A 24,298-nucleotide genomic window follows, 5' to 3' on the forward strand; every position below is an offset into this window, starting at 1 on the left:
TCATCTCTGCTCTCTTTAAAGCACTTCCCATCAGCAGGAACAGACCTCACAGCATCCACATAAAGAATTCCTGATCTTGATATTTTCCTTCCAATTTTCATAGATTATATAAAGATCTCCCAGACACTCACACCTTGTTCCTAGAGAATTACATGCTGTGCTAGTCACTGAGTAAGATAAAGTCACGGACAATTGTAAGAAGATGATGCCAATTTGGCATGACCCTCTGTTAAATTGCTTAACACTAATCCAAGTTTTTCACTAGACTGTTTTCAGATATGTGCCCAAAACCATGATTTTCTGGATTCAATCTCCACCATCACATTCTTGGAGAAATAATACACTTCTCCATGACATAACTGGCCCAGAGATCCTTAAGATGATATAAAATTAATTGAATTCATGCTTCTTTCTGTGTCTGCTGCTGCAGTGTGATATCTCACCAGACCTACTGAAAGCTATTAGTACTTCCATGCCCCGGGTTTTGATGAGAGCTGGGAGTGTCACTGTGCACTGGAGACACTCCAGTTACCTGAGAGTGGGTTCTGGAACATCTGAAATGGTTGTTCATTGGATTTTGTCTTGCTGCAGCTCTGTAGGAAACAGCCCAGGATTCCTAGCCCTTACCTGAATCACAGCATTCTGTAAGCAAACCCATTTAAAGAGTAATGACAAATTTCAAACCAGCTTGAAAAGAACCCAGCATTAAAATTATTGACTCTCTGGGCTCTATAAAGACCATTTAATGTAATTTCCTTTCTTCTGTAACATATCCCAAGCACAGGGTTTTTTTAGGATGCAGCTTTGAAGCCTGGTTGATGGCTCAGCAGAATCAGTGCCCTGCATCCCACGCCTGCTCACATCAAGACTTCAACACCATATCTCAAGGACAAAAAAAGGGGATTTCCACAGGGAATTGTGATGTAACAGAAGAGAAGCTGTTGATTGTCTTTATGATGACCTGGTGAGATACTGGAATCTTCATTCCATATAAATGGAACTTAAATTATTTATAGATGAGCTACTTCAACCACCAATTTTTGTGAGGCATGAGGGAATTCTAAATTTCACATTTCCCAGCTGGAGATAAAAACAATCTGGAAAAGATTTTCTGCTGACCTCATGGTGATTTGGAACTGTAGTTTCAGTTTCTTCCTCATGCACCAGTTTGGTGCCTGTCACAGGTCAGAGACACAGATATTGTTATTTACATCAACTTTCATTTATGGTGAAAAAGGCCTTGTCTCTGCTCTCACCAAGACTCCTCTGGTACCTGAGCTTTTAAAGCAAACAGCAAAACTGGATTTTGATTACTTTTAAACTTGAATAGTAATTTTTTAAAAAAGCATGTAGCAATGGTTCTATTTTTGTTCCAGCCATTAATGATGACTGTTTTCTAATGATTTATTTCTATTTTTAAGCCCATCAGAAGGGTATTATATGAGATGATTCTTGTATCTGCTACAGTGATATTTTGGTACTTTGTTCTTAAAATAAATAGATTAGGGGTAAGCTGAGCTCCGCAGATCTGCATTTCACAAACTATGTGAATACAGAAAAAACCCCAGCTTGTCAGGACACTTGCTGAAGATGCTGTTTATCAGATGCTGCAGAACAATGACAGAACATGGTTTGGTAATACATACTTTATAATACCAATCAATAAAGTCATTGAAATATTTAAGGCATTTCTTTCATGTTTTTCTTTTCATTAGAAATTCATATTAGACATTAGACACATTCTTGCAAAACACTTGAGAGTTGCAGGGGTTTTTTTAAATGACACAAAGCCTTTTCCCTCTCCTGTCCTATCTCATCCCCTTTGTATGTCTCAGGGTTCTTAGAGCATAGTGCACTTAGAAGCCATTAGTCACCTATTGGCATATTTGGGAGGCTGACAGCTTTGAAAATCTGATCCTTGTGAGCTCAGAGTGCTTGGTCACATCGGGTGCATGCAACACCAATTACCTGGCAGCACAAATACAAAGTGACAGCAGGATGTGGACACAATTGCCTGTCCTTGCTGCTGAGCCAGCCCTGGTGCTCAGTGCCATGGTGATGCTGGCTAAAGTCAGAGTTGGGCAGACTGGCCCCTGAGATGGCAAAACACCCAGCCTGGGTGTCTGCCTCTCCAGGAGCATCCTCCAGATGCAGGCAGGATGCTTGTGATAGCATCCTTCAGGACAGGACTTTCTCTCCTAAATCAGCTGCTGGCTACAAAGAGCACCAAGTCATTGCCCAGGCACTGCACGTTTGTCCTCCTCAGTTTCCAAGTGATGTTTTAAGGCTGCCCCTCACAGCAGCAAGAACTCTTCTCTGACAGTGCCTTTCCAGGTCCCCCTTTCTCAGTGAAACCTGGTGATGGTGAGAAATGCCAAATACCCACAGCAGAAATTGCTGGAAGTGCTGCTCATCCCCTGTCTGCAGGGCACGTGGCAAGTGAGAGCTGGCACTCTGACTATAAATGGGATGCTCTGGAGGCTTTGCTTACCTGGCATTCTTCAGCTCCATCTCTGCCTTCTGCCTCCTCACCCTTCTCCACCAAACTGGCATTTCTCCATCACCAGCAACCTGTCCTAGCAATGAGAGAGACAGGGAGAGACAGAGAGAATCCATCATGGAGCTGGCTTCCCAGCTGATGTTATTTGGCTTCCAGGCACACAGGGAGTTTGCTCTGGGCTCGGGTCTGTCTGGGTTAGTAGTGCCATTGTTCTCTTGTTATTTGACAGAGCTCCACTATGCACAGCCTTGTCCTGTCCATCACCAGCATCTCCTGAGCAGGGGAGCAGCAGTGAGTTGTGCTCTCAGCCAGCTGGAAACAAGGCAGAGCTCTTCTTCTTCAGAGCTCCACCAGCAGCTCCAACTCTACAGTAAGGAGCAACTCTAGTAGAGCAACTCTACTCTATAAAACACTTGGAAAGCAGGAGCAAACTGCTCTCTAAAGGATGAGAGAACCAAGACAGACCCAAACTGGTGACTGATGGAATTTGTTTTCTTTCCTGATTTTCTTCTGGATCACCCCTGTCCTTTCTGCCATTTCTCTTCACATCCAGCTCTTCTGCCCTTTGTGATACCCATCCCAAAGGTCAGCAGCTCTTTGCTCCTGTCCTTTCTTCACTCTTTCCAGCATCACCTTTTCAGAGGTGCAACAAGAATGACAGTAGTGGAACAATTCTAGAGTTTGAAGCCTATTGTCAGAAATTAGATACCAGTATGTCCTGCTGCCTCCCAAAGGGTCCGACCCACCAAAATACCTAAATCTAGGCTCCTGCATCACTTTATCCTCCTAAAATATTTACGGTCACCCAAAAAATTCATTCCTGGTGCTTTTGCCTCCCGGAGGCGCAGTGGGATGAGATTTCCCAGCTGGGCACTAGGTGGCAAAACATCCCGAGAAAGGGAATTTCCCACCCCGACTCTTTCGGAAGGGGCTGCGGGAGCTTTGGCGAGTGCTTCAAACGCAGCTGAATATGCAGAAGTTGCAAATGTAAGCGCGCAGAGCCCAACAGAGAGAGAGGGAGAGGAGGTGATTTGTATTCCTGTCCTACCTTTGGGCAGAAGTGTTTGCGTACAAGCGTCTGAAGCTGTTTCCTCCTCTGCTGCTCTCCCGCTGACAGACTGTGGCCATAGAGCTTCAAATATGCCAACACCGGCCCGCTGAGGGCACAGACGTTTCTGTTTGGGGATGGGATGCGCTGGCTCCTGCTGCAGGCACGGGTCAAGCGAACGTGCAGCATGTGGCCCGTGGAGGTCTCAGCCTTCAGCCCTGGCAGCGCTGCCATCCTCCTCCTCTGGCAGCTCCAAAACGAACAACAGGCCATTTCATAGAATCATAGACTGCTTTGGGCCAGACAGGACTTCCAACGTCATCTCGCTCCAACCTCCCTGCATGGGGAGGGGTGCCACACCTAGATTTGGTTGCTCAGGGTCCCATCTGTCCTTGAACATTCCCATGGATGGGCATCACTGCCTCTCTGGGAACCTCTGCCAAGCATTTTGGCTCCCCCACACCTCTCCATGCCCTGTGTGACTTTCTCCCCTCCTCCTTCATGTGGTGGAAAAGGTGCAGATGTTGCATTCACTGAGGTGAGTCCCTGAGGGGCTGGAATCTGTGTCCTTTACCCAGCAGGATCTGCCCTCTACCATCCACTGCTCTGCCCAGATGCAGAGTCCAGAGCAGGTGACTGAAAGCCCTGAAAAGAGACAAGTCCTCAGCTGCTTGCCCTCATGATTCCCTGCTGGCAAGTGCCATCTTTTTATTCCACAGTGATCAGCCCCCTGATGGGACTCGGGGACCAAGAGGCTCCAAAGTGCAAAGCTGCAAGGTGATGTCACTCATTTTGGCCTTCCCTGCCAAAAGCTTTCCTTCCCCAGCTAAAAAACATCCTGCACTGGGCTCCACTGGCAGGTGGGATCTGGAAGGAACCTACAGCTAATTGACCTCAAAAGCTGCTTTTTCCTCCTCTTGCAGCTCTCAGGAGTGAATTCTCACAGGGACTTCTCCTGACTCTGCTCTTCCACAGCCCCTTTGCTCAAAGGCCCTGCAGCAATTTAAGGTGCTGATTTTGCAGATCACAGAGGCGATAATGGCCAAAATAGGTGACACCAGGCAGGGTCCATCTCTCCAAACCCTGATGCTCTGCACTGCTGGTAACATGTATGGATGCAGATATCTCTGCTGCCTTGCTCTGGGGAAGCTGGACTGGAAGCAAAAAGCAGCTGAGACCACCATCAAGGAGGAGATGTGGGGATATTTGAGATTTGCTCTGAGCTGTGGGCACCCTCAGCTTGTATCACAAGAGTCTGGTGGAGCCCTTTAATCCTAGGTGAAGGTAACAGATGGGGATGTTTTGCCAACTCCACAGCCTGGCAAACAGAGGGGAAAATGTGCTGTAAGCTATGACTTGCTGAGCATGTTCTCTTCTGGAATCTGCCTGCAAAACAACTCAAATTTCTCAAAGGGGTTCATTATTCAAAACTATTTGCTGAATAATTTCTCTGAGTAATTGCAGGTCTGAAGCTTGTCAGCAAAAAATTCATCATGAGCATCCAGGCAGGCAGCTGTAACCATGCTCAGGCTCTGGTCTGTGGGTGGATAACCCCAGAGTTGGGTAGGAAGGGTAAACAAACTTGTTTACAAAATCAGGATCTGGAGAGAAAAAAAAAAAAAAGAAGGAAAAAAAAAAAGTATAATGTCAAAATAAGCTGCTTCCAGCACAGTTTCTAGATATAACTGACCAAAATAACCTGGCAGAGAGAACTGGGCATTGGGGACCATCCTTGGGCTGCCACATCCCTGCACATGGTGTGTGGCTCTGTCCTCCCATGTCCCATGTCCTTCCCATGTCCCCAGGGGAGCAGCCAAACTGGTCCCCAGGCAGGGAAAGGAAAGGAGCAGGAGATGGGGAAGGAGGAGCTGCCTCCATCCTTGCAGGGCCCTCAACATCATGGGAAGAGCTGTGTGCTGGAGGAGCATGTCACAGACCCACTGTCCCTAGAAAATGTCACCGAGCAGCTCTGACAATTCACACACACTTGGAGAAGGAGCAGAGAGTGACTGGAAGCGTTTCCACAGTTCAGGGCTCAGCAAGTGCACAGTAGCACTGGGCTGGGTACCAAACTCATCACTCAGGCTATGTTTCCTGCTGAAATCATGAAATAATAGATGTCCAATTAACTGGCAAAGCAAGATGCAAAGAGAAATATTGCTTGCAGAGAGCTGGCATAGTGCCCATGGAGTTATAATAAGAATATTTTATTTGCCTGGGCTATAGATAACCTATTTCTCTTCTCTCTCTTGCTGCCTCTGGCATTCCTGAGAGTATATGGGTTTTCTTGGAATAACTCTTCCAGCAATCTCTAAAGTCCTCTCACATTCCACCAGATCAAATTTATTTCAAATACTGCTAGACTAAACAGAGCCCTAATAGCTGGTGTTAGAGACTGGAGTATCTGACACACTCAAACTGCATAGACTGCAAATTTGAGGCTGTGGTACTTTTCAAAATGTGCCTGTGTGGGAGCAGGAAGGAGAAGAGGGGCTAACCTATTTCAGCCTTTAGAATAGGCAGAACAGGCAAAGTTAGAGCAGAAATAGGAAAAGGGGAAAAGGTAAAAAAAATACCCTAGGAAAGAAAATTAATTTGTAGGCTCCTTCTCATTGCAGTCTCCTAAGTCAAAAATAAAACCACAGAGGTTCCAATAGGACTGGACAGATGTCAGCTCACCATCAACCTGCCCAATAAGTTATTAGAATCCAGAGACTACTGCATGTAGAAAATCTTGTGCACAGTGCCCTGGAGCCAATACAAGGCACGTACTGCACATCCCTGAAAAGCACAACAGGAAAGGTTCCAAGTGCAGCACGCCAGCCTATCAACCACACATGATTCAGATTAAGGGTAACTAGCATAAACTAAAGCCTCTGAACAAGGTGTCCAGCAAAATGAGATTTTTTAATGGGTCAGTCCCGCCCTGCAGGCGCTGCAGCAGCAGCTGAGCTGCTTAACTTGACATGGAACCAGAGCCCCGGGCAGGAAGGAACTGATTCTGTTTAATTGTTGCAGCCATTAACCTAAAGCCAGCTCTCTGTAATTCTCTGTATCTGTTTGGCCCAAGAGTGTTTCCAAATCCTTAGAAACAAGTCAGCAGTTGTAACCTCGGTAACACTGGAGGCATCAAGCAGATAAGTGACTCACTGAAGGTCAGAGCATGACCCATTTGCAGAACTAAGAATGGAAAATCCTTTGCTTCTCAGCCTTGTATCTCAATTGCATTCCTGATGGTCTCTGATCTTGGGGAAGGCAATGCAAAGGAAGTTCCAGCACGCACAGAGAAATTTATTTGAATTAAACTGCTATTGAAACAGCCCAGAAACGCAACTTGTGAATTCTGTTTCCTTCTTTCTTCCCTTTTAATTCTTAATTTTTTTTTTCTTCTCAAGCTTTTCATTCACAAAACTCTTTTATTGTTTCTTTTGTATTATTAAACTTCTCATTTTGCAGTATTTCTCTTTATTTCCAGATAACAGAATGGAGAGAACCAAGAGGTACACCCCTAATGGGAAGAGAGCCCTTAAAATCACCTGCCAGTCAATCCCTTTGCTGCTGGTGGTTGCCACTTTCCCATCCTGCCAGCAGCTGGGAACACAAGGGGGGATGGCTGTGGAAATGTGCAACGTGAGCTGGGGGTTTTGCTCAGTGAGGTGATGACAGAGTGAGAAGGAAAACACAGGATGTGACTGGAGAGTGGAAGATGTTTCCTCTGCGACAGCACCGTCCTGGGAGCCCAGCAAAGGCCCAGTTCTCACCAGTGGAAGTCTGGTGCAGGTGCAAAGAAGCAATCAAGTAACCAAAAACACAATGAGACAGCCTTTTCCTGCCATTTCTTGACCTCATCCTTTCTCAAACCAAACACTGCTGTTCTTTCGGGGCGGGGGGGGAATCCCCTGTTGCTTTTGACCAAATGAGCAAAGAAGAAAAACAAATCCCAGCGCAGCTCCTGCTTTCTGTGGGTGCCTGTGTGAGCAGGGCTGAGCAGAGCTGAGCCTCAGCTCCACACTGGCAAGCCTTGCAGCTGCAGGCAGGGAGCAGCAGTAGCACAATGGCCTCAGAAATGCCTTGCCAGGGTCAGGCAGATCAAGCCAAGCACGTGTCATTTCCCCATTTTTACTTGGAAGGCACCACATGAGATGCTGGAGGCAAATATATAGTGTCTAATAATTCCCAAAAGGGAGAATCACAGAGTCGTTTTTGTTGGAAAAGGCCTCCAAGGTCAGTGGGTCCCAACTTTGATCCAAGAAGATGAGAAGATGAAACCCAGGCTGCCTCCATGGCCCTGCCCACATGTTGGTGCTTCACCAGCTAATTACCTCCATCCTTGTAGGAATTCCTTGATGGAATCCTGATGGAATTCCTCCTGCCATTGCACTCCACTCCCAGTAAAACACACATCTCTAGAAGGGTCAGGAAAGGATCCTACAGAAAGACCTTGCTTGTGGCATCACGATCTCCACAGTGTGGGAACAGGCCTGTCCAAAGCAAACACCAGCTAAAAAAAACCCAACAAAAATAACAAAAAGATCAAACTCAGAGTTGAGAACGAGGCAGCCAATCACTGTGTCTTCTTGCACTAAGTGGCATCCCTGCAAGGAGCAAGCTGGAATATTTTAACAAAAATATTCCAGCAAAGAATCCATTTCTGGCAACTAAGCTGTATTGGAAATTTCCTTCCAATTGACAGGGCCAAAAAAAAAAAAAACCCAGCTAACAGAGCAGCAGCCTAATGTATACTGAAAGCTTTTTCCTGAATATTGGAGGAAAAAACAAAAACAGAGAGGAAAAAATAACACAGACCCACTCCACCTCCAAAAAACTTGTCCTTCATTGTCTTTTTAGTCTAAAATCATAAGAGCTAAATTTTCACTGGCGTCTCAATTCCAAAGGTACATTTCACAAGCAGGCAGTTTTCTTATTGAAAATAAAGTGAAAAGCACTGATCCCAAACCTGCAGACTTTCCAAAAGCCAGGAACTGTGCCCAAGCACACTGACCTTTTGCTAAGCTCTAAAAAATGTAATAAATGCAAAGTGCAACAGCATCTGGAACCTGCCCTGACATCTTGAATTCACATTCGCACTTGCTGATGAAAGATGCTTTGCTTCTTTTAAGCAGGTTTGCTCCCAGAACTCTTGCTGTAGCCTGGAGCCTGGCTGTGCTGAGGGCCTGGTCCCAACCTGACCCAATTTTGGTACATGAAGGGCCCTCAGCACACAGCAGCTTCATCCTGCTGCTCTGCCTCTACCTGCTGCTGTGTGGTGGAAGAGAAACACAGTTTGTCTTGGTCTTACAAAGAACTTTTGTTTTCCAGCTGCTCCCAGAGTCCTCACTTTCCCCGGGAAAATCTGTGTGTATGATGCAAATTTAGTCCAATAATTGCTTCTGTCTGGGAGTACCTGTGGAATAACACTACAAATTTTACTGCCCACCACAGGCTGTACTCGCTCTCCTGTTGCAGCTGGCAGGGCTTTGAAGGAAACCTGATGCTGTTTTGAGAATCCAAGAAATCCAGGAAGCTCAGATTTGAGGCATCTAAAGAAGAAGAGGGAAACCCAACACGATCCCAGTTCCATCATTTTGGGATTGACTCCCAGCCCCACTAAGCAGGGGCTGGATCCATGCAGGGGAAACTGGAGGGTGCAGCCGTGCCAGGGTTCATCTCTGGCTGCTCAGGGCAGGGAACAGGGACAAAGCAAGCAGGCTCAGGGGTGGACAGCCAGAAGGACATCACAGCCACCAGCAGAGCTTGTGCCACACTCACAGCACCCTGGTGGCTGCACAGCACAAACCACCCTGGGACACAACGGGGTTTGCTCAGGAGAGCTAACAAAAACTGGGTAAGTCAAGAGAAATGTCCTAGAATCCACAGTCCATTGCAACATAATAATTGTAACACAAAAATGATCCTCTGCTGATAGAAAACAGAAGGCCATCACTTGCAGGTATTTCACTCTATCAGAAATGTGCTCCTATAAACATTTCACGTGTGTTCACCTGCCCAGAGCTGTGGGTTGGTTCTGACACATCACATTCACACTCACAATACATAAAATACAAGGGAAGATAATCAAGAAACACAAATCTAGGTCATCCTGACCTGAAGCAAGAACCTTTATTCAGAAGACCTGCATGCCCAGACTACTACTGGGTAGCTGTGTCATGCCAAGGTGGGTTCCCCACTGTGCACAGCAACACCCAGCACTTGAGAAATGCTTATATGCACTCAGTTCACTGATTTATCATTAGCTAAAGGTCACCAAAGGCTTTGTAAAAAGCTTTATCCTCTCAGCATGATCATTCTAGGTGACAAATACTTCTGATTTACCCAAGACAGAAAATATACAAAGTCAGAAATCAATAAAGCACGCAAAGGTTGAGGGAAAAAAAAACTGGAGACAGACAGAAGTGCCCAATAACATGTGAAAGGTCACTGGCACCATCTCTCCAGCACTTCCACCCCCCATGGAAATTGCCCTGCTTTCAGAGACTGACAGCTGGTAGAGCTGCAAGCCTTCCTCCCCCAGCCCAGGCAAACCTCAGACCACCACTCTTCTTAGTTTGCTCTAAATAACTGTTTGGTCTAAGTGCACAATGACCAGCACCATTCAACAGAAACACAGGAATTTCAGATAATCTGTCCCCATATCCTGTATCATAACCCCTTGGATCTTGCCTGCTGCATTATGATAAGCTTTCACTAGCTGATTTTTCAGTTATTTTTCTCCTCTATTTCAGCCTCTGCTCCCCCCCGGAAGAGCAGACAGGGCAGGTCTCCATGCTGCAGCAGATGGTACTTGGTTTCTCAGCAGCCCCTCTCACTCATCTCAACATTTACCCACTCCACAGAATCCCCATTTTGTTTGGAGATGCTCTCCACTCCCCCCACCCTTTTTATCCTTCAGATACACATCCCCAGCCCAGCTCCACTCCCTGCTGACTACTCTTTTGGCCACCACTGTCTTCTTAACACATCTTCTTGGCTCTTCTCTGTCCCCTGCACTCCTCCCATGTTTTCCACAGAGACCTGTGTGATGTCCAAACAAAACAAGAGTCAATCCCAATGGCATTTTGTTCCATCCCTTTTGAATTCCTACAATGACAGAGAAATAAACATTGAAACTGCAGCTTCTCTGCCACCAAATGTGGCTTTGCCAAAGCTGTGTGTGATCCATCTGCCCAGGGGGATAAAACATGGAATTCATGAAGGCACTGCTTGGTGGGTCAGGAAAAGTCTCCCTCATTTGTTGAACACATGGTCTGGGCAAGACTGGGAGGATTTTGATACTGGCACAGTGTGAGGATGAGAATCTGAGACAAAATTACAAACCCCCTCATCAGGTGAAAAGTGCCAGCCCTGCTAATGGCAGCCCAGCTGGCTGAGCTCACTCTGCTCAAGAATGCCCAGCATTTCCCCAGATGAAGAAAGACATTTTGTTCAGATTGATGGCACTCTCTGTGCCTCCTCTTCCTCTAGAAGGCAGCCAGGGGCAGAGCAGGATGGTGAGCTGGGACCTCTGCATTTCTGTGGCAGAGTTTTGCTCACAGACCCATATGAGCCCTTGAGCTGTCCAAAGCATATGTACTTCTTGAATCAATATAATTCTCATGCCAACAGCTTCCAGATAAACCCCATGGTAGAACATGCTTGGATTGAGGCAGTTCTGCATGGTTTTCACTGCCAGCACTCCCACCCAGGGAACTGCTCCTCCTGGAGAGCCCCAAACCTCCTGTGGACACAGCTCAGGCACAGGAACTCTCCAGAAAACAGGAGTCTGCACTCCCCCTTTATGGAGGACAAACAGGAGCCCTCACCAAAGGGCTCACAGCCACAATTAGCATCACTGATAATTAAATACATGCTCCTTGGCTCTGTCTCATGGCTTGAGGAGGAAAACATGGTCCATTGCATGAGTCTCTGGGTTCATATCATTCCCTGCAAGGGAAATTCCTGCTGCCCTGCAGCCTGGGGGTCAGTGTCTCTGTCCAAATGCAATGGACCAGGTCCAGACCTCACAGCCCAGATGGCAAGGACACGAATACCTGAAAAGCCAGATATAAAAGGCAATAGTCCTAAAGTATAAACAGTGGGAAAAGACTGATGAACAGCCACATTCACTTGCCCTGCTTCCCCTCTGGAGCAGTCTGCTAAAATAACTGCAGCATTCTCCATTAGCACCCGTGGTGTGACTCTTGGGGATGTCCTGGCCAGGGGTAAAAGCTGGAGTCAATAATCCTTGCAGGATCCTTACAATTCAGGCTAGCCTATGATTCTATGCTTTTTAAAATTACATCCTTCTGTGAGGTTTTCCAGAGCCTTTAGTATTCAGTGGCAGCGATTAATTTTCCAGTCTCAGAGACAAGCTCACCTGCAGCACAGGTTGCACAAAACAATCTCCTGCTGAGCACAGGAGCTGTGCTGTGGCTTCGGGTTGTGCTTTATTCATCACCTCGCAGGACATCCGTGACAGGAGCTGCTGCTGACAGCGGCTGTAGGAGACAGACGGACTCCGACTGCCGCAGGAGCCAGGCCAGGGGCAGCGGCAGCAGCGTCTGTCAGAGCCCAGCAGCACGACATGGGTTTCAGAATGGGCCACAGCAGGGCCTGGCTCCCGCGGAGCCTCGCACAGACACAGCAGTGAGGAGAGGCTCAGCCAACCCCGCCGGCTGCCGAGCATCGCTCCTGCCAGCACGGGGCTCTCCAGTATCGCTCTGTCCCAGCACGGGGCTCTCCAGCATCGCTCTGTCCCAGCACGGGGCTCTCCAGCATCCCTCCCTCCCAGCACGGGGCTCTCCAGTATCGCTTCTGTCCCAGCACGGGGCTCTCCAGCATCGCTCCTGTCCCAGCACGGGGCTCTCCTGCATCCCTCCCTCCCAGCACGGGGCTCTCCAGCATCCCTTCTGTCCCAGCACGGGGCTCTCCTGCATCCCTCCCTCCCAGCACGGGGCTCTCCAGCATCCCTCCCTGCCAGCACGGGGCTCTCCAGCATCGCTCTGTCCCAGCACGGGGCTCTCCAGCATCACTCCTGCCAGCACGGGGCTCTCCTGCATCCCTTCTGTCCCAGCACGGGGCTCTCCTGCATCCCTCCCTGCCAGCACGGGGCCCTCCAGCATCCCTCCCTGCCAGCACGGGGCTCTCCAGCATCCCTTCTGTCCCAGCACGGGGCCCTCCAGCATCCCTTCTGTCCCAGCACGGGGCTCTCCAGCATCCCTCCCTCCCAGCACGGGGCTCTCCAGCATCCCTCCCTCCCAGCACGGGGCTCTCCAGCATCACTCTGTCCCAGCACGGGGCTCTCCAGCATCACTCTGTCCCAGCATGGGGCCCTCCAGCATCGCTCTGTCCCAGCACAGGGCTCTTCCCCATCACTCCCAGCATGGCATGGCACACTGCCACAGACCTCAGGGCAAGTGCCCCCCAACTCCTGCAAGGCCAAACCTCAGGCTGCACAGTCTGAGCTCAATCCCCAATTTGATTGAATCAAGGACAGAGTAGAGCTGCACTGTGCCAGCTCCAGAGCCAGCACCACCCATCCTCCCCATTTCTTTCCCAAACAGCCAGGGATCAATGGCTTTATTAAATTCTGCTTTATTTATCCCTCTTACCCTTGACTAGAGGGTTTATGAGCAAGACCAGCGTGGGCAAGCCCTTAAATACAAGCAACACGACTTTCTTTTGAGCCACCACAGCCCACACCCTCCCTGGCACCGCTGTGCACCACAGCCCCGCTGCACCCTGCCAAGTCACCGGCTTTCCCCCGCGGGCACTGCGAAGGTCCGGCTTACGTAAGAAGGAACAAACTGGCTTTTCTTCACCACCCTTTCAATGCTGCCATTCATCCCCTGCCCTCCATCCTTCCAGTGCCACCTTGAAGGATGCAAAACACACAGCCAAAACACTTCATCTCACATGTTGTCCCAGGGTGAATGTTGTCCGTGGTTTTGTGCCCCTAAACAAGTGAATTAAAGGATTAAGGCAAAAAAAAATACTGAGATGCTAAGGTACCCATTGTGTTAAAGACACTCTTACCCTGACAAAGTCATGCCACTGCTCAAAAAACAAGGAGTTGTGACCTGACAGCCCTTTCCTGGAGGGCACAGGGGCTGCAAAGCCAGGTCACATGCATCCCACTCCACCAGAGAATCCGGCATCAAACAGCGAGGGACCAAATCTGTTCAATGGTTGTGTAAAGATTTTGGCTCTGATGCTGAGCAAGCAGTAAAGCTGGTTTCAGTTCTACCCAGCTGGAAACATCTTGGTCAAACCCCAGGTTATTTTTGCATCTGCACATCAGTTCTGCCTCGTTAGAGACTCCATGCTGTCTTTGGCCAAGTGGTCAACCCCAGGGAAAAGCAAGCCAAGAGGGGAACAGGACACAGCTTTGCAGGCTGAGCATGAAATGACAAAGCCAGGTTTATTCAGACACAAATAGCCTGCTTCAAAGCATTTTCCAGCCCTCATGAAACTGATACGAGCATCATAACCATCTACATTCCACGATTTTTAGTCCTCTTCTGACTTCAGGCCAGCACGGATGCATTCTGCCTGCCATTATTAGTTAAATACCAAATTCCAACTCCTTTGCGAAACCAGGGGGAAGGAAGCATGGCTGGTTGAACTCTTTGTCCTTCTCCCCCCCCACATACACACTTTCACATCATGAGAACAGAGCAAGAAACCCACAAAAAATGCACATTTCCAAAGCCAGAGGCTACATCCCAGTTCTGACAACCCAGTGGTCTTACCACAAAGCTCAGCACAGCCTGGATCCCCTTTGACTTCTTAACAATACATTCACAGTGGTGGCACGGTGGGGAAGAAGGGCTTCAAAAGGGAGGAGCAGCAAGGAATAAGTTATTTTGAATCCAGAAGCCAACCACTGCAGCATGAACACTCCCCATCAGAGTTTTACTGCTCCTCCAGGGAAGAGCTTTGAAGCGTGGCAATGGAAAACGAGGACAGAGCCAAGAGCACCCAGCACATTGGCTGGGACAGTTCTGCAAGCATTAAAATGTCTGAGATATCAGTAAGGGCTGGACTTGATGAGGTAAAAAGGGAAAGCAAAGAACACTAAGGCCTTGGTGGTCTCATGCCATCCGTACATTCTTCTGCCTGCAGCTTCCAGGGAGGCTGATAGATCCATTGGGATGCAGGCAGCTTGCTCAGCCTCACACATGGGGTGTTTTGGACCTCAGTGTGATACAGAGTGGTGTTAGCACATAAAGCTGGAATTTACTCACTTCATCCAGCTTTGGATGTGGAAAGAGAAATCAGTGTCTTCCAAGTCTCCCCTGTCTAGCCAGTGTCAGCAAGGGAGCCTTGGAAAAACCTTTTTCTTCTATGGCTATTAAATCACAAGGCAGCCATATGGAGAGGATACACTCACATCACACGGAGCAGCTGCTGGGCAGCTCTTGCAGCCATTTTGCACCTTTTCTGCCCATTGCACAACCAGGAACTTGCTGCCAAAAATGGCAACACTGCAAGCCACTCCTCCCCTGCCCTGGATGACTGCCAGCCAGTGACCTTGAGAAGATGCTCCTGGGACAGGTCGTGGCCATGAATCACAGGACAAGCGTGGCTGGGGAGGCAGCAGCTGGTTTGCAGGGTGGCACTGGGATCCAGCAGCCAAGCACTGCTTGGAGGGGCAGGAAGAGAGAGGACCAGATCAAGAGGTGCAGGGGAAGCAGCTGGTGGGAAGCTCACACAGCATCTGTGCTTTGGCCCCAGCCCCCCATGCCTGCACATACTAAACATCAATTTCATGGAAATTAAAAGAGGAAAAAATAAACACTTTGAAAAGACAAGAGATGAAAACATCCACTCTGTGTTTTTTGACAAGAGGGATGAACCCACCCTGAAGAAATGTAAATGTAGCAGGAATCAAGAGACTCCCGGGATTACTCATTATGAGACTCTACATCTTTCTGTTTTGCAGCAATTAACTGTTAACTGGGAAAAAAATTGAATAGATCAACACTTTTCTATTATTAGTTTTAAATAATGACTCAGAAGCAGACACTTCCTTTTTCCCCAAGCTATGAGGAGCAAAGCACCAAGACCCTGACAACGGTTTCAGGCTCATTTAAACTGCAAATATCTCTGCACAAATTACAGGAGAGTGGTGTGAGTACAAGGAGAAACAAACCCTTTGTTTTGAATCTAACTACCAGCAATTACCTCTCATTTATAGGTTAAAAAGCTTGATACAGCACATTTATTAGAAAAAGCATGGAGTGCCTGGATGTAATTGTGCAGAAACTGGGGAAGTGAGAGGAGAGAGAGAGGAAAAGTCACGCCTGCTGATGGCCTTGGAGAGAAACTGAGTGAAAGGCCAATACAAAGAAGTCCCCCCAAAACACAGAGCTGTCTCCCAAGGCCTGACCCTGGACCTTAATCACCCATACCATCCACAGTCCATGGAAATAATTAAGCATTTCAGCTCTGAAAGAGTTGCCTGCCTAATCTGCTAAGCAAACAGTTCTTGCAGAGCAATTCAGAGAGAGAAAGAGAAGCAGATTCAGCTGATGAAACACAAAAAGTCTCTAAAGGCATTAATTTCCTTTGGGAAGCAGCCCACATGCTCCCAGCACAGTGGGAACCATCACTCCTGCAGCAGGTCCCAGCAAGGCAGATGATCAAATCTGCATCAGCCATTTGGAATAAGCAGAAAGGCAGTGGATGAGGATCTGGTGGCACGAGCAGTAGCTGGAATGCTGAAAACAAAAATTTTGACTTGACCTTGACATCTGCTTATTGAAAGAAACCTTTTGGATCTTCTTCTCCCCAGGATAAGCATCTGCATCCCTACCATGCTCCTCTAAAGTGTGCACAGGGATGACGAGGACACAGCATGGATCTCAAGGGACTTGCACTGCATGCAGCAGTGGCCAGGACATGGAGCAGCACAGCAGGGCCTGGCCAGCTCAACCATCCAGGAGCACTCCGCCCATCCTGGCTGGCCACAACTCCTAAGAACATCACCACCCTCCTGGAAAAGGGACAGGTCATGGGAATGCTCCACACTAGCAATGTACAGGGGCTGAACCTCAGCTCTGTGAACAGCAGAGTCCCGCAGTACTTTGCCAAAAGGTCAGGCAGTGCAGTGGTGCTGTGTTGGCAACCTGCATGCCCCAAAACACCCCACAGGACCTCTTGTCACTGCTCCCAATGGCATTTCCTTCCTGTGACCCTGGTGTCACACTCCACACCTGTGAGTAGTGTGAGTCAGAGTCCTTCCAGGTGTTCTTCCAGGCCTGTTTGGCAAAGTCAGGCACTCACCCATCTCACTGCCTTTTGAAGTGACCACCAGCAGATCTGGCACCATCAACATCCCCACCCCCAGAGAGATCCAAGTGCTCTGCAAACCTTGGACCTCTGAAACAGCAGCACTGAGACAACACACAGAGGCAGGTACATAATTTCTTGGGGTTTTCTTTGACTTTTTTTATTCCTTCCCTTCCTTTGCCATGACACACGCTTTGTTTTAAATATCTTAAATATATTAATTTTTAAAAAGTATTAATAAAAAGCTACTGAAGGACATGATTGGCAGAGTGACCGAGGGCAGCAACCCATTGCAAAGTATGGGGACATTTTAAAAAACAGAAAACAAATGATAACCCAAAAAAAATGGCATTTTTTGCATATGCAGAGCTGGCTGTAATACCCTGGACTCTGGCATTATTGTAAAAATGGAAGGGGAAGCAGTAGAAAAAATATATTCCATTGTACCAACTTGCATTGGGAAGGGAGTTAAGAGCAAAAATGAGGAGGATTTAAACATTTTTGGTATTTCAGATGTTCCCTCCCACACCCAGTGCCCAATCACTTTCAGTCTTTAAGCAAGTTTTCTGGTTTGGGGTAGCCAAAGAGTACAAAATCTGCTTCATAAAGCTTGTAGAGCTGCTGCCTCCAAGCCAGTGGGATTTTGGCAAACCAGTTATCTTCCCAGCTGCTGGCAGTCCTGTTCCGATAGCTGGGTGGGAAGCGAAGCAGCCTGTCCACTTTGAGGAGCTGCAATAAATAAGCAGCGTCCTCATCCAGCGTCTCCAGCTTCCCGATGAAATCATAGTCTATCTGGCACGGGTGGCACAGACGGTAAACCTGCCTCCAGTGCTCATTGAAGGGGGCCATCTTCTCTGTCCTGGGATCCAGTAAGTACTGGATGAAGTCAGAAAAGGAGACTCTGAGGCCTGCCCCGAAGGCCTCGCTAACAGAGGTGGGAAGGTTGGTGTGGTTGGAGTAGAGCTTTAGCATGGGGATGGCGAAACGCCGGTAGAAGTCCTCGTTCTCCAGCTCGAATTTGCTGCGAAAAGCGGAGATGAGGCGGACAAAGGGGTCTCGTACAAAGAGGAACTTGGTGTATTTCTTCAGCTTGATCTTCATCAGGTGCCGGGAGAACTTCCCGTAGCGGCGCCAGAATTTGTTGAATGTCAGGTGGGTGCTGGTGTTGTGGACGTGTTCCCGGGGGATGTCCAGAGGGTTCCGGTAGGGAACCCCCTGGTCCAGCAGGCTCTCACTGAGCACGATCATCACACGCTTCCAGTTGGTGCAGGCCACCTTGGGCACGTAGCAGTAGATGACACCGTGGCGGTCATCCACGATCAGGTGGTTGAGCTCGTAGTTTGGAATGTCATCGAAGGAGCGCTCCTTGGTGGGGAAGGTGAAGCTGGAATTGGCACAAAACTCTCGCAGTGTTCTCTGCCTTTCTACCTGCAGCTTCTCTTGGTCCAAACTGTTCCTGTCCTTGTGCGTAGACCAGTCATAGCCCCGCACGTTCTCCTCCAAGTTACTCACCACAGGCTTGTTGGAGCCCTGGACGAGCAGCTGCTCTGTCTTTCGGGGGACAGAGGTGTTCTGTTTCAGGCTCGAGCTCAGCAGCTTTGCCAAAAATTCATCTACATCTGGCAAGGCTTCCCAGTCTTCAGCTGCTGTGATGGCTCCTGGGGAGTGGGGTCTGGAGAAGGATGTGTGCAGGTAGAAGTGAGCTGTCCCCACGTTGTCCCAGTACACAATAATCAGGAGGATCATGAAGATGGAGACCAGCACCACAGACAGACGGAGGAGCCGCGCTTTGGTCATCCTGACACTACTGTGGTAGCTGGCTTTCACCTGGACTCACCTCTGGCTTGCAGAGTGAGGCTTGGGATCCAGCATGGTGCTGCAGAGAAGGAGCCTGGAAAGGTATGAGGAAAGAAAAGTTAATCCTTAAGAAATCCTTCTGGTTTGGAGAGAATGACCTGGCACAGTCAAAACTTGTCGTGGGGCTGACCATCCCCACTTCCACATGGGGAGAGCTGTGAGAGTCAGAGCTATCCACAGAGACTCTGTGGAAAAGAGCTGGCTGGCCAAAAGCAGACATAATGTGCTGCAATTTTATCAGTTTCATAGCAGTCATGGGTTTTTATCAAGTTTCTGGAATTAAATTATTTCAAGAGAAGTTCTGTTTAAATTTTTAAAAATCAGTAAAATATAATGATTTCAGGCCTAGAGCTTACAGAGGCAAGTTTGAGAATTTTAAAATACACAACCATAGACAGAAAGTATGCAGAGTAAATTACCTTTCAGACCTCCTTTTATTTTTACACTATCTAACACAGAAGAAGTAAGAAGCCTCAATCCATGATTTCAGCTTTTGGTATCACACTGTGGTCTCATCTCTGCATGAAGGTCCTCTGTGCTGAAAACAAATTCCTTATTTGAGTTATGAATACAGGGCTGAAGGTGCCACTGCCTCGGCAGCTAAAGCAAATCCCTGCTGAGAGAACATCACTGACCTGAACACACCATCTTATCTACTCTGTGTGAAGGCACCTGGTAGGTGTTATTTCCATGACCTCTCTTGGTAGCTATTTCATTTTGCCAGGGACAAAGATTACACAAACAGCTATCCTACAACCCTGCAAAGAGATAGAGTCCTGATAAGAGCCACGAATCAATAAAAAACTAAAGGACAGATTACCTTTAACTGAATGATTTTGGAGATTAAGGATGCTCTGGTAAATCTGTGTTTGTGCCCAGACACTGTTGAGTCAGAACCTCTTTTCCTGCTTTGATGTAATTTATATTTCTATCACACTCAACACTAACAACTCTTGATCACCAAAGACAGGTGAGAAATCGCTGTTAAAGAAGCAGCTCAGATCATCTGTTCTGAGGGGTGCAGCAGGTTTGAGTTTGTTGCTTCAACCAGTCCCATCTTTTCACTGCTGTCTGCTTTCCATGACTCCCAGCCCCTTTCTTCCCACAAGATCCTCAGGGAACACCCATCTCCCCACCCTGCTGCATGTTTTCTGGTGCAAGGCTCCGTGCAGAGGCAGGCTGGCAAACCAGCCTTGAGCTCTCCCTGAGCCAGCAAGGAGCCAGTGCCTACAGCCAGGGAAGAACAAAACAGCAAACTGAGGAGCTACAATGTTCTCCACCCCTCCAAGCATAGTCCAGGCTCTGATTATAAACACACAGCAGCACCTACAGATAAAAAACAAGAGCTGTCCTTTCCACAGACATCCTAAATCTTTCCAATGACTTCAGAATAAACTCTGCAAACACCAGCTTTGAAAACAAAGCCACTTCAGGGCAAGCTGCCCTGAAAAGTTTTGTTAAAATGAAGGCTGGGTGTCTCTTCTTCCCAAATCACAGAGGTTGCTCCCCAGCCAATTCACACCACCCTTAAACAGCATCAACCCCACCCAACACAGAAGAACTCCAGTCCAGATATGCAAAAGTGCTGAGCTCTGTCATTCCCAGGGAAAAGGTGCTCAGTATCTCTGAAGTTCACTGCAGCCTTGCAGTGAATGACTTAGGAAAAAAGTGCCCTGCATGGTTATGCTTGTGTCTCAGGAGTGATGGGTTTTAACAAAGTCCAGGTTTCAAACATTAGACAAGAATTTAGTAACAAAGAGGAACAATACCAGATACTGTCACATGTCAAAGTATTAGGTCAGCTCGTCCCAAGACACAAAACACATATCTGTAGGCTTTTGGTTTCTCCACCCTGGTGTATTTATTTACTATTTGGAAGTAGGGAAGTAGGGACAGACGGGAATTCAGCAAAGCTGTAGCCTAACACAAGCTTTGCACTGCAACACCAAAAAGTGCCCTCTCCTGAAGCCAGGCTCTTATTCTGCCTGCAAAGGGGAGCTGGAGGAACTGCAGACATAACATTTTTACACTCTGCAGAGCAAGAAGCAGGTATTACTCAGCAGTAATTCTCCTTGTTTAGCTAGTCAAGATTGAGGATGGAGCAGATCTGAGAAGAAACACCCAGAGAGATCAGCAGAGAGCTAAAGAAGGGGCAAATTACATATGTGCGTCAGCACTTCAGACCAAGCATCCGAGTCCAGCAGCAGAAGATAATGGAGGGACAGTGCCAAGCCTCCTGCTTGGCACACTCCTGGGTTTGAGTTTTGCCCAAGCCTGTTCTTGCTTTTGATCCCGTTTAGCTGCTCAGGGCAGGGACTGCTTCCTATTCTGGATGAATAGGGTGCCCACTGCGCACAGAATCCCAGCGCTGCTCGAGACCTCTGGGCTGGCTGGAATGCAGCAAGCCTGGAAAGCTGCACGGAGCATCCTCTCCTGCTGTCCCCAAACCCAGCAGCTCCCACAGCCCCGGGCAGCCAGCACTGCAGCCTCCCAGCATTCCTGCAAAGCTGTCCCAGCCAGGCGTGGACAGATCACCCTCCTGGCAGCAGCCACAGGGGCAAACTGGACACTGCGTGTGGCACTCACATTCCTGGGGCAAATGGAAACAGGGATCTTCACCAAAGCCACCCCACAGTGCAGCTTCACCAAGTGCACCCCAAGGGCTCCAGCCTGCTTTCCAGGACACGGCACGCAGGCCTGACAGAGAGTTTGGCTTTTCCAAGACACACACACAGCAGTGAGCAGCATAGAATCAGAAAGACTCCACTGCTATTAACTCTACCAGTGCCAGAGAGGAACCCTGGAAAAGAGCAGTAAGACAGCTTAATTCCCCCTCAGAAGGAAAACGCAGAAGAAAACAAGAGTTGCTCTATTGATTATGACCCATTCCCTTCCTGAGCACTTCATAAAGGACGCCAGACTGAAAGCACAAATTAGAGCTCTCTGTGCACATTAGAGGGAACGTGCCTCTGTCCTCCCCTTGCCAGATTCAAAAGGAAAAGCTTCCAGAAAGAGCCAAGAATTTACATTCAAGTTCAACCCAAAGTCACCAGCCAACAGGAACATGCACCAGGATCTACACAAAGCTGCCTCTGTGACACGGTGCTGGCAAACTGGAAAGTGGACCAAGTGCTATAATCATCCCACAGAGTCCCCTGAGCAGCCATCCTGTGACCATCTCCAACCTGAACCTGGCCTAGGTGTGAACCAAGAACTCTTCTCCCCATGCCAGGCCTGAGAATGACACCGTGGTCTGAGGTCACTCGTGCCACGACAGGTCAAACTCCCCCGCTGTGTCAAACAAGCACCTCTCAAACTCATTAACACCAGAAAGGATGTGTCCCCAACACTCTTCTTGCAATAGTTATTGCACATGCAACTCCTCAGGGGTTTGGAAACTCTATTTCCACTTCACAGCCCAATTGTAACTGTTTATCCTCAGAACAGAGAAGAGTTTAAGTAATTTGTGTCTCTTTATTCCTCCCCTCTTGGCTTTATACAACAACTACATTCTCTTCCACCCTCTCTGCAAAAGAAAGTCCAGCTCACTTACAGGAGCAGTAAGGCCCACAGAAAATAAAGCAGCTTACAGAAAGCATGTGCCAGATACAGGGGACAATAAACCCTCTCTATGAAGAGCAGTGGCTTTGAAAGAAATGTGCCTCCAAAGGCTTGGGTGCTGGTCCCCTCTCTTCTTGCTTTGAGTTTCCCCAGCACTTGGCACCATCTCAACTCCTCCAGTGCCCATTTGATCTAACATGAGAAGATACAGGATTTCAGGTAGCTTACTTGGATTTTGCCTGCTTAGAAAGACAGAAAGAAGTGGAGTAAGAACTTTTAAAAACACATAAAACCCCCCCAAATTCAAATGGATACTTTCCTTGGGGCACTTCACCAGGGATCACCGGACCCATGCAGCCTTCTATACTTCCATATCATGGTACACACCAGTTATGCTTAGGGAATCAGCAACCTCTACAAAAGTGGAACCTAATTTAATCTCCTAAAGGTGCAGGAGAACGAGCTCCCACCAGTGAAAGCAAACTGTACCAATAAACAAATTTCATGCACTTGGCTATTACTCAACACATTTTTTTCTGCCCAGCCTCCCAAAAGTCTAGCACCCTTTGCAGAGTGAGGAAGTTTTAACCCATCAAATGGCACCAATACTTACATTAGTATAAATGTACACCATAAGCAAAAAATGGAGCTACTTTGCATGAGGCACCACAACTTAGCCCATATATGTTACAGACCAGCAGAAGAACATCCTAATCTACAGTTTGCCAGTACCTTGTCCGCCACTGCTGTCACAAAGCCTGGTTTGTACAGGCTTGGCAGCACTTGCCACCTCTTTTTTAATATCCATTGGAAGTTGTCACAACTTCCTAAATTTCAGGAGGAAGCTCCCCAGACGCAGGACGCACTGTTCACCCATTACTTTTATCACAAACTTCCAGCACACGAACCCATCCCTGGCTTCACAATTGCAGGAAGCACCTCCGCAGCCCCGGTGCTGCAGCGTGGGCCAGCAGCACCCGGGGACATTTGCTGTGTGTCAGCCCTGACAGCCGCACTGGCTGTAGAACACCCGGCTCCGGCAGTTTCCAGCCTGGGCTCTGCGGTGAAGTTTTGCACGTGGAAGAAGCTCGCTTCGGGCCGGATCCCCGCGGAGCAGCGCCGGCAGCCGGCGGTGCCGTGGGGAGGCGGCTGCATCCCGGCATCGCTCCGCTCTTCCCCCGGGCGCTGCCAAGCCCGGCAGCGGCTGCGGAGCACCCGGCAGGGCTGCACCAGCCTCAGGCCCAGCACCGGAGCTGGAGGGACTCACTGAATCACTAATGTTGGAAAAGACCTCTAGGATGGAGTTCCACCATCATAACCTAACGCTGTCAAACCGTGAGCCCAAGTGCCACATCCACATCTACCTCCAGGGACGGTCACACCACCACCTGGTCCAGCTTGAGGCTGTTTCCTCTTCTTCTATCTTTTGCTACTTGGGAGAAAAGACCGACACCCACCTGTCTACAGCCTCCTTCCAGGTGGCCGTAGAGAGCGATGTGGTGCCCCCGGTCCTCCTTTAACCCAGGCTAAACCCGCGCCGCTCCCTGGGAAGCATCCAGCCGGGAAGGTGCGAGAAGGGGAGCTGCCCGCAGAGCCCCGCGTCCCGCCGGAGCCGAGCCCTACCTGGCACCGGAGAGAGCGGAGGAACAGGCGGGCGGCACGCCGCGCTCATAACCGGGAGCTGGTCCGGCCCCGGGGCGGCACCTCCTCAGCGAGCCCCGCCCGGACAACCCCCGAGCCCTGCCCGGCGCCGCGCTCACCTCCCGTCCGGGCACCGCAGCCTTCGCCTTCCTCCCCTTCTCCTTCCTCCCACCACTCCTCCTCCTCCTCCCGGCGCGCTCCCGGCGCCGCCTCTCGCGAGACGCCGCGCGCGGGGGTCCCCGCGGGGCCGCGCAGGCGCCGCTCCGCCCGCCAGGGGCGGCCCCGGCGCGCGCCCGCCCTCGCCTGAGGGAGCGCCTCAGGGGCGGCGGCCGCTGCGCGGTGTCGCACCCTGCCAGCGTGAGGGGGAACCGTAAATAAAACACAGCATTCACCTCAGCGTG

At 49.0% G+C, this 24,298-nt stretch overlaps 1 protein-coding gene across 8 annotated transcripts in view; it reads right to left on the bottom strand.

The window, feature by feature from the left end:
• Window positions 1–24,088, bottom strand: part of CHST12 (carbohydrate sulfotransferase 12) — a 44,314-nt gene extending 20,226 nt beyond the window's left edge. Inside the window, exons 1-4 of one of the 8 annotated variants that reach the window (XM_085591696.1) lie at window positions 24,017–24,088; window positions 19,331–19,453; window positions 19,115–19,233; window positions 16,970–18,729 (exon numbers count right to left, since the gene is read on the bottom strand). In XM_085591696.1, the coding sequence (XP_085447822.1) occupies window positions 17,385–18,635 (1,251 nt within the window). In that variant the 5' untranslated portion in view covers window positions 18,636–18,729; window positions 19,115–19,233; window positions 19,331–19,453; window positions 24,017–24,088 and the 3' untranslated portion in view covers window positions 16,970–17,384. Of the gene's footprint in view, window positions 1–2,491; window positions 2,577–16,969; window positions 18,730–19,114; window positions 19,454–23,713 lie in introns of those variants that run through there. The other 7 variants (XM_085591697.1, XM_085591693.1, XR_014958382.1 and 4 more) reach the window with 7 other exon arrangements.
• Between the last annotated feature and the right edge of the window lie 210 nt (window positions 24,089–24,298).

This window comes from Lonchura striata, chromosome 14 (assembly GCF_050655825.1).
Source record: "Lonchura striata isolate lonStrDom1 chromosome 14, ASM5065582v1, whole genome shotgun sequence".
NCBI lineage: Eukaryota > Metazoa > Chordata > Aves > Passeriformes > Estrildidae > Lonchura > Lonchura striata.